General features: G+C 41.4%; 1 protein-coding gene across 4 annotated transcripts in view; it reads right to left on the bottom strand.

Moving 5' to 3' along the window:
- Positions 1 to 306: 306 nt before the first annotated feature.
- LOC141801997 (steroid hormone receptor ERR2-like) overlaps positions 307 to 10,913 on the bottom strand; it is an 85,073-nt gene continuing 74,466 nt past the window's right edge. For all 4 annotated transcript variants that reach the window (XM_074685381.1, XM_074685379.1, XM_074685378.1 and 1 more), the window contains 2 exons: positions 6,633 to 6,902; positions 307 to 4,231 (listed from right to left, as the gene is read on the bottom strand). In XM_074685381.1, the coding sequence (XP_074541482.1) occupies positions 3,987 to 4,231; positions 6,633 to 6,902 (515 nt within the window). In that variant the 3' untranslated portion in view covers positions 307 to 3,986. The remainder of the gene's footprint in view (positions 4,232 to 6,632; positions 6,903 to 10,913) is intronic.

The raw sequence follows: 10,913 nt of genomic DNA, 5'->3' as shown, positions 1-10,913 counted from the left end.
TGTCGAAAACGGTATGTTGTTGCGTTGTGATCTTATTTTTCTTTTATTCTATGACATCATTTCATAAGTTGATCAGAAACAGTCTCTCCCAGGTGCAGGGGGTTAAAATCTGATATATATCAAAACAGTGATGTTCATGGAAAAAAGGAAATAGTGCAACAGTTAGAGTATATCCTTTCATATTTGAACTGTGTAATCAAACATTGTACTCAATAATCTGCCCCCCCCCCGAAAAAAATATGGAAATCATTTGCAGTGTTTACATAAATCATGTGATTTTATTGTCACTGTACATTCAGTGCACTGTTAGATCTGAATCACTCAGAAAAAAAGCTTATATTTACACATGGATACCTTAGGCTTGAACACAACCAACAAAAGAAGAATAAAAACAAAATGCCACAAAATACTGTCAAGAAAAACCTGCTATGGTTTTTGCTTTTCACATTTGAACCCTTAACCTCACCAGGACTTCCAACATGTGTGCATAGTTACCCGAGCACAGAGTAAGTTCATAATTCCAAATGGACCAAAGCTCGATTCATGTACAACAATTGATAACATATTGCTTTTTAAGGGGAGTAAACCTCTTGGGTATTTACATGTCTACGGTACACACACCTAGCAGAGTCCTCTGCACAGCCGGACGGGCTCTTTCATGTTTTATGTAAATCTTGTCATCTCAGGGCTCATGGAGAGAAGATAAGTCCACAAATGGAGCAGCGGAATAAGCAGCTTTCTCCTCCGAGGAATGTGCTCCCCAATCGCAGCAGGTTCATCTACATTTTTTTTAATACCCAGTCAGTGATGTCACTTTATTTCTGTGCCACTGATTCCCAGGAGGGAGAGCATGGCCCGTTTCCAAACGCAGTGTAATTTTCAAAAACATGAGTTGAGGTATAGGGTCTAGACTACGTCACTGTCTATACGTCCTGCTGTATCCATGACCAAAATGGATGATGAAACAGTGTGATTATCAGCAGTGAGTCACAAAAACACAGAGAGGAAACAAAGAGAAACAATGTCTCACTTCAGTACAGTGACTCTTATAATACAGCTGCTCGAGTGGGTGTTGATCTTGTGTATATATCATGACAAAAGGGCCACTTGATCAAATCATTATAGTAATGCTAGTGCACAGCAGCTACACTAATTGCACAATACATTTGCAGTGTACAGCGCTGTACAGTATGTAAACAAAGCTCAGGTAAATGTCTCTGGTGCTCCCCAACACAAGAAAGAACTTAAAGTGGCCATATTTGCCTTGCATAGCCCTGTGATTGCTCTGTTATGAAACTATTACAGACACCCATGAAATCGCCTTTTAAAGGTTCCCACAGACCCTCCCCACCGACAGGCGAAATAAAATGTCTCTTGTCCCTAAGGTAGAGCCAAAGCAGAAATTTAATTGCTCTATTTCTTTTGAGAATTTCAGCTTAGAAGACAATTAGAATTAATTGGATGCAGCAGAACCGTTTTAGAGGTCTGAAAATAAATTAGGCATTTTTCTTTTATTTTCTTATATTAATTTGAGGAGATGGGGGAAGTTGGGAAACAATTAGCTACTATCAGTGTTCAAAGTGCAGAGAGGGGGGGCATGAAGGTTTGAGGAGAGGTCAGGTTGTCTGTTTGTGTTCTCAACACGTCACAGCCAAAAAGCACGGGCTGATTTCTTTTATCATTACATCAAAAACAAAAAAGAACGTTTTTTTTTGTGGGAATTTTAGCTGAGATTTCCCTTGTTTTAACAAGGACAGTGGTATTTAAACAATGGGTCAAAAGGCAGAACAAAAACACATTTAAGATCTCCGTCTCACACACAAGTGTGCAAGATTTTAAAAGTAAGGTACAATCACGCTAAATTTACCAGATGCTCAATATTCAGCTCCATGACTTGCCTCTGTTATATGCTTTGGTTTGTGACTGTACAGGTATGATAAATCCTCCCAATGAAGAGAGATGAATTATATAGCTTTACATTTAGGGTGCTGAATCATGGAGATGTATTTCCTGCAAGCCATGTTACCAAAAATTTCATTACAATAAATCCAGAGCTTTTTCTTCCAAACATGTTTTTTCCAAGTGCAGACCAATGTCTGCTTGTCTTCATGTCAGCACAATTGCTAATGACACTTCACACCCCTGCGTTCATCATAAACACCGGTCAGATTCAAAGTCTGTGACCATTGATTGAGATCTTATTTTAATATTTCAATCTAACACTCTATTAAATCTAATCTGGAATAAACATATATTTTTTTAACTCAGTTTGAAGTTTTGTCAGTTTCAGTGTTAACAGAGCATACAGTGTCTTTTTTCATTAGGTTTGTTATATTCCAAATAAAATGTGATAAAGTTAAATCTGACCTATTGTACAGACGGTTGGTTTGACAAAACCAGGTTCTAACACATTCTGTCATTACTGTAATGTTGCATTAACTAAAAGGATTAATCAAGTGTCATTATGTTGTTGACAAATATTTAAAACTATATTTATCTGTTGTATTGTTACCACTTGAAATTAAAATACTCATAAGCTCATGACCCTCAGCTAAAACAGAACTCAAAGTGTGTGTTATTCTTATTTGACCAGACAACCTTAAAATTCTACAACCTTAAAACAACTGTCAGGTTATTCAAATACGGCACAAGTATGTTTGTCATAGGGGAAAGAAATAGGCCCAAATGTTTCCAAAGAATTCAACACTTTTTTGCTTTTTCTGGACCTTTCGTTCAAACCGTATCAGATGCAGGTTAATAAAACCTGATGGGATAAGTTAGTCAAGCCAACACCCTTTTTGGTTTCACTTATGAACTTGATCAAAAGGAAACTATGAGTTGATGTGATGAGCTGTGGGTCTAATAAAATAGTGACGCCAGCTGGTACAAGATAAATCCCAAAAAATGGTCCAGAGAATAAGCAAAACCTCTGTGATATAACACAATCTAATACAGCACCGTGGCAAACCATGGACTCAGAAGAGAGCAGCTTTGAAACATCTTCCCTAAAATAAAAGTTTCACAGAGCTTGTATTTATTTATTGCTGGGCTATAAAGAGCAGATTAGATTGCTTTGTATTCCAGAAATGTTGCTTTTCTCCATCCCTTGGAACAAGCTGTATACAGTTTGAGTTCTCACATCAGAATATAGCTTATCACATTTTTCACAGTATATTCAGCTGCCAGTGTATGGCGCTGAATACAGAGAGGTGAAGAGGGGATTCAGCCTGACAAGACACCACCACACAGAGCTTGCAGGTTTTTTTTTTTTTTTTAACCCATTATTGCCACATTACTCGAAGATGCTTAGTGCAAACTGTGACTGTGATCACTGGCCAACCATCGTCCTTCTGTCAGCACCGTACCTGCTGAGTCAGTGGAGCTACTACGAGGTAAATATATGAGGAGGAAATCTTACGTACCCGTTGCAGGTACCTTTGATGGCAAATACACAAATATGTCTAACAGTTCTGCCTCCCACCCCGCCCCAGTGCAATATCACACAATATACAGTACACGTATTATATGTAGACCAGTTAGAGACTATTGCTTTAACAACTCAGATTAGAAATCATGAAAGAAAAACAAAAAACACAGATTTGGCTCTGAAGCCGTACAGATCTTAAGGACATTTATATTAACATACTTTCATTTTGAGATGAAATTAACAAAAGAAAGAAATTCACAGAAGCTTCAGGTGATATAGAGCAGCGGGTCTCTGGTTATAAGAAGACCTCCTCTGCCTGATTTCTGTACACAACCTCTTATTTACATCATCATCATGATCCTGTTTCATCAGGTTGATATTCACCTTTTTTTAAAACATTTCAAGTCCCTTTACTTTTAAATTTATCCATTTAAAAGAGTTTAAATGACTCAGAAGTCTTCAATATTAATTGGCACGCTGCCTTTGTTTTTTTCATCAACTGTCCCTTGCCTCCCATTGGCTGATGCAGCTGTCTGTCAAACACCTGCAGGCTCGGGTGTCAGGCCTTGGCCTCCAGCATCTCCAGGAACAGTTTGTGCATGGGGACTTTACCCTGCATTTTGATGCTGTAGAAGTGCTGCACGGCCTTGGTGGCGGTCTGACGGAGCAGAGGGAGGGTCATGAGTAGCTTCCCCGCCCGTCGAGGGTCCTCTGGGTGCTGGGAGCCCTCAAAGTCCTGCAGAGCCTCGTGGAGAGAGTCCTGGAGCCTTTGGACTGCTTCGATGTTCTCTATGTGCATAGAGTCTGCAGGAGGGAGCACAGACAGGTTTTATTTTTAAAGCTTCACATGGAATGAATCAAATCTTTTCTTCTGTGGAATAAAAAAGAAAAAACAACAACTCCTGGGTCTGCAAGTTAAGATTCAGCAACCTCTCTTTGCAAATACGCAATTTTGCAGAGAGGTTTTCTCTTGTTAGTGGTTAATGACGCTCCTTAAATAAATGCCTACGCGTGGCCTGGACTCTAGGGAGAGAGAAGAAGAGGGAGAGCTACTGCAGGTCTGTATAAATATACGGTGGGACAGGGGAGAGATTCATTTCTTTTGGTATCGTGGACCCCATACATCCCCCTCTGCTAATGAATTCAGATGGCTGCATTACTAGGATATCGTTCAGCTGAATGATGGCGGCAGATGGCCTTCATTTCCATAAGAAAGAGCAGTTGGCCCCCTTATGTATAGGCTCTAAAATAAAACCAGTTGAGACTTATTAAAAACTGCTCTCTATGTGTAAATCTACAAGTCAGGGGAAAAAAAGCAGACTTGTCCTCTGAAGGACGAGCTGACAGAGAGGGCTCGAATGGACAAGCAGTGGTTTGCTCGCGGACGAAAACGTGTCGCGTCAGATCGAATCTGTAGATGCTTCATACCCCTTGTTTATCAACTGAGCGATAGAAATGTGCATTACAAAATGTGAATCATTCAACTTAATAATAATAATTTAAAAAAATGGACTAAGATGGACTTGTTTATCTTAAACACACTGGTTAACCCAAGCTGGACCAATCATAGCAGCTGATCGAAGCAGGAGCATGAATTAGATCAGCTGCTGTGTGTTATAAAGTTGTGGAATGAAGTAAGAGCGTGTACAAACATGTAAATGAGGCAGAAAAAAGGGAAAGTACAAGGCTAATTATGTTCCTAACTGACTGATTAAGTCTCTTTTACCAGTCGCCTTCTGTGTAAATTGCGTTTCTATCTTGGGAAATTAACTAGGCTATGTGGACCGCACATGTGTTCCAGCACTCTTCATTTGAAACCTTCATGTTAATACTGATCTGATCCTCGTTTGGCGGAGAGAACAAGTGTGTGTGAGTGTGAGGGTGTGTGAGTGTGTGTGTACAGCAGAGAGAGGAGGGGAGGGAGAATATGTTTTGAAATGTGTGTCAGTGTGTGTGCAAAGCAAAGGGGAGTGTTTTCGTGTGTGTGTGTGTGTGTGTGTGTGTGTGTGTGTGTGTGTGTGTGTGTGTGTGTGTGTGTGTGTGTGTGTGTTGGAGTAGGTTAGGGGTGGAATGCAAAACTAACTTTGAAGAAACAATTTCCATGTAATCCGTCAGCAGCCTGGCGTCAATCCCGTCGATACTCCGCTAATTACAAAATCAATGGCCATGAATTTCCACAGCTGTCAAACCCACAGGACCCCAGGAGCCCGCGCTCCCCGAGACAGCGTTCAAACGAGCCGAGGCTGCCCTCTCACCCTCCCTGAGCCTCCCTCGCCACCCCGGCCTTCCTCTCTCACACTTCTCCCTTACCTTTACATCAACCCCCCCACCCCCCCTCCTCTATTCTCTCCTCTCCTCCTGTTTACCCTCCCCTCTTCTCCTCCCCTCCCATGGAGAGTTTGTCATCAGAAGACTAAAGCTCTGGGCTCAGCATTTTTCATTTCTCAGTCAGGCAGGAGAAAAGACTCCTAACAGGCATTGATTAGCGAGGGGGGACAGGCCCGGCCTCATGAAAAGCAAACTGTCGATACGGGAGCAGCATCTTCACATTGGAACAAACGAGGCCCGTCGCTCCCCGACGCTCATTCCACTCCACTTAACACATTTTATTGACAGCCCCTGTTTTCCTAATGAAATGCTAAATATATCTCCCTCGGCAGCAGCGCGCTGGCAGCTTCTGTTATGGAGATGGAGAGAATGAGAGCGCGATGTGACAGTCGCACACACGCATGTATGTATCTGCACACAAATTAAAATAGAGATACGCACACGCTCTCACAGGGAGCTTTAAATTAAACAACCCTGGCTGTGACCTTTCTGTCCCTGCTTATCAGGTTTCCTTCAATGAGGAAGTGATCAGTCCACCAGATATCGACAATCACGTGACAATATTTGCTTTATTTCTTTGTTTGCTTTAATTGAATGCCAACGATCTAGATTTATTTTAAGATTGGACACAGAGATGTACCTTCATGGAATGCTTAAGAACACAGTGTTGTTATTTTGGAGGGGAATAAGGTTAACCGGAAGAAATAACAGAAATTTACAATCAAGGTAAAGAATGTTCAGGAATGGAGTTTAGTATTAAAATTCCTGAAAATACTTTTTGATGTGCAGTAAGCTCTGAAATGTTTTCTTTTTTGATGTATTCTGACATTTCTCATGGCTTTGATTTATATTCTACATTTAAAAAGTTAATCTGTACCTGAGTTGGCGAGGGCGATGGCCTTTAGCGTCACAAACTCCTCCTTCTCCATGCGCAGCTTCTTGTAGCGTCTCACCAGCGGGAGTATGGCAACGTGCAGGTCCAGCAGGCCCGAGATCCTCGCCTGATCCTCGTCCACCACGTAGTCCTCGGCGTACACAATCTCGTCCTCGCAGGGCAGCGAGCGAAACACAATGCTCAGCACCAGGATCTCCATCCAGGCGCTCTGTAATAGACTCATCTGGTCTGCCAGCGAGAGGGTGGAGAAACCTGCAGAATCCAAAACCATATGAGTCAGTTTTGTTTTTTGTTTTTTTAAACATTTACATTTAACAACCACAAGATGAATGAAGGTATCAACGATTAACCTCGTTACACTGTAACTGGCCGTCTCAAGTCCACTGCATGTTTTATGGCCTGTGTGTTCAATCCCCAGAGAAGCTCAACATGAAACAGAGGCTGATGGCTGCATGTGGAGGCTGAAGGAGGAACATAATTCAGGCAAGTGTGGAGACCTTTGAAACACGAGACTGGGCCGCTTCAACCAGCAACAGTCACTACTTTAGAAACACAGTCCATAACTGCAGGAGGCATGACTCAGTGAGAGAAAATACATTCTTACAAATAAGTTCCTCTAATTTATCTATTTTTCAAGATTAAATAACTCAATAAATATATTTTTTGTTACAAAAAAGACCGTAAAACCTAAAATGCAGGGCTGAAATTTAAAGGTTATTCACAAGCTAACACAGGTGCAGAACCCAACTCGTATTTACTGAGCTTGAGACCATTTTTGAAGAGTTTACTTTATTACATATGCTCTCAAAGACCTGTTCTTTCTCTCTTTTTTAAAATCAACGGTAGATGGGTGATAACAAAAGCCGGCGGGCAGAAAACCTATTGAATACTAGTTTAGGCAAAACACAAAGTCAACTTAGCCTACAGAGCATCAGCTGACAACATTTAGGCATGTAATTGGCAAATAGGAAAGTAAGCATTTAACTTGAACTGGTTCACATATAACATCTGTAATGTGGCTGGTGCTCGCTCTGTTTTGTGCCCTAGGGGTCTTTGCTGCTGCTCTTCCTGCCTCACCTTTTTGTGTATGTGTGAGACACAAGGGAGGTGTGCTCGCCTCATATCAGACTTTGGCATGCCTTATTGCATGCAACAATTCTTTAAATGAAAGAAGTCCAGACCAGAGCTTGTGAGTGGAGTGGATTGTAAGCGAGAGGGTAAGAGCACAGAGTGGGATTTCTTTTGATGCCAGCGCCGTACAGCCATAGGGCGCCTGTCGGTCATGTGATCTGAGCTGTGCCTCTGATTGGGTGAGCTTGTGATCTCAATATCCTCTGAACCGCCGAGTTAGAAAAAAAAAAATCACTGTCACAGACGTTTTTTGAACCAGGCTGTATATAGGTAAATTTCTGCTTTGAAAATGGCTTTTTTTGGCTTGGTGTGTATGTGACTTCTGGAATTTCTGGTGCCACCCTCAAGCGGACACTCGAGTAACAGCAGATTTTAGCACTTCCGCATTGTCTCATATTCTTAGACCGTAGATTGCCGCTTGGTCTTGAAGCATACCCAAAATCGGCCCAGAAACAGAATCAAAACATATTCTAAGAGCTTAGAGTGGAGAAGGACGCAATTTTTGGTTGAGTGATGAAGGGCATGGTGGGACTTTGAGCGATAAGCGATGGAGGGGGACACCTTTTGGAGTGAGGGGTGTAAATTCTTGCTGCTTCACTCCCCTCACATGCTCTGATCCAGACTGAATTGAGGATCAAGATGTAGAGAAGAAAAATGTGTTTGTGTGTGTTTATCCGGCAGACTGTGTTTGCTAACAGCATCAGATAGATAGACCAGTCACACATCTGTCTTAAAAAAATCATACCTGCCCACTTGCTTGTAGTGACTCATCCTGACTTTCACCTTTTCTGACTTACACACTGGTTAACAGCCAACCTTACGAAGGGAATTATAGTATGGGGCTGGTAGGAGGAAATCTGGGTGGTCACAGTGCTAACAGCCAAATACTCCATGTGCTTCTAACACCTCACTGAGTTTTGTTTCTCCTTCTCAGCCTTCTAAAATCACGGTGACAATTCATCTAAGATCTCGAGGTCGACCTGTCAACCATCCTCTACAACATTCACACACACCACATCAAACAGACAGGCATCTAAAAGAACCTCAAATCCCACAATACCTTTCAGCGCTCTATAGTGAATGGGAAGGTAATTGGGGATATTGACCAGGGCAGTGAACCCCACACTCTGCTTACTTAAATCTGAAGCTGCACGGATGGGAACAGGGCAGGTTGACTTAAAAGAGGTCCTCCCGATGTTTCTTATCAAGCAAATACAGAAACGAAGTGCAGCGAGACAGAAAGAGAGTGAATGAGACCAAGAGAGAGAAAGGAGTGCTGGGGTGTCATTGATTAGTAGATTGTAATCAGTCCACCAAATGCGAAAGGGGGATCGATCCAAGCCTCAGATCTGACAAACAGACAGCTGATGGAGGACATCCGGTACACGTTAAATGAGGGGGATGGTGGGACTACAGGGTGACTGGAAGTAGATACTGTAGTCCCACAGCAGGAACCAATGAACTAACAAGATGAAAAATCATTTTGACGGAAATGATTATGTTTATGTTCAAAGACGTGACAAAAATAATCTGGGAGGCCTGAACTTGTAACAAGCAAAAGTTTTGATGCCTATTTTAAATGTTTCTAAAAATCAAACCTTTTGTTCAGTTTTGTGTAAAACATGAATAAAATGACTTTGTAAAAAATTCTAGGGCTCAGGGCTCCATTTCCTCTGCTACGGGCTCAGCTGCTTCCCTTTAACACACACTGCTTCTTCTTTGTGACATTTCGTGAAAGATCTGTCTCCCTCTCCTTATCTTCATCAGTCCCTTCCTCTCCTCAACCTGTGTTTCTTATTTCTTTCCACTCAATTTACCGAGGCGATGGAGTGACTTCCTGTCTCCCTGGAGGTCGCCCTGGAGCTTCAGGTGCGTCACCCGTAGGTGGCTGAGTCAAGTGTTGCTGCAGAGGATGATCTCCCCCCCTGATGAAATATCAATATAACACCTGCTGATTTACTGCCGTCTGACCAAACATGACACAATATCGAGCAAAGTGGGAAATGTCTTAGTCTGCAGGAGCACTTTTTTCCTTTGTTATATCAGGAGGTATGAAAAGACACGGGGGATGTCACCTGTTTCCAGTGTACAAGAATAAAATGAAGCGTTATCTTTTATTCTACCTTATAAAGGCAGAAAGCTGTTAAAAGGAACATTAGGAGAAAAGAGTAAAAAGTTTATAGGCTGGCAGGCAAACTGCTGAACTGATTGAGAGGTTGTAATATTTTTACTTTACACCCTCTAAAGACTGATTATAAGCTGATAATTTACTTTAACAGACTATTACTGACACAAAAAAGTCTATATTACCCTGTGACTTTGGGCGATCCCTGGCAAAACTGCGGAGAAGGCTTTCTTTGAATCCAGTTAGCTTATCGCGGTGATAACTGACTATTTACAGACTAATCACGGTAGAACCAGGAAACAGTTTAACACATTTTGAAATTCAACCCAGAGCCATCCCAACAATCCTAACAAGCCTCCTGTTTGGAGGGATTTTGGTGCCTTCTGTGGACAAAGCTGTACATGTCTTCATTTGCTGATTTTTTCCCATGCATGTTCTTGTAGTGTTTTCTGACATTAAATGAAATCCTCTTGTATTTCAATTGCCAACGTAACACTTATTGATGTGGAAAAAGTACAAAAAAAGCTCCTTCAAAAGCTGTTGTTAAATTCCACACCTACCCATCTCACGTCATGTCAGATAGCACAAAGAAAGTTGCTGGTGGTCTGGTTTGGGTGCTTCTATTGTAACCCAGTATGTCTCAATTCTAGGAAAAAAACTTAACACAGGAACTTTTAACACATTGTATGGGTTTAGGAAACAAAAACTACTGAAGCTAAGCTTCCCTAAAAACAATGTGCTAAATTGCTTCAGCTCCCTTTTTAGCACATTTTAGCTTTTGTATTTGTTTTTGAGTAAAAGTATAAATGATCATAGCTAAAGTAATTAAACAAGTAAGAAGTCAAAACTATTGGATTTTAAATGCTGAGCTGGAAAAAGCATTAAAGTTTAGCCTTTGCTGTGGCAGTTAGCAGCTGCCACTTTACCAAGTAGCATGATGCTATTTGCTTGAGCTTTTGTTAAAAAGCCAAAACCTGAAGATGACCAAGAAATAAATTATCTACTAT

Source organism: Halichoeres trimaculatus, unplaced genomic scaffold, assembly GCF_033239565.1.
Source record: "Halichoeres trimaculatus isolate MK-OKI-2021-1 unplaced genomic scaffold, fHalTri1.1 fHalTri1_scaffold_13, whole genome shotgun sequence".
NCBI lineage: Eukaryota > Metazoa > Chordata > Actinopteri > Labriformes > Labridae > Halichoeres > Halichoeres trimaculatus.
Note: the sequence above shows the minus strand (reverse complement) of the source record. Positions and strands in the feature narration are given on the sequence as shown.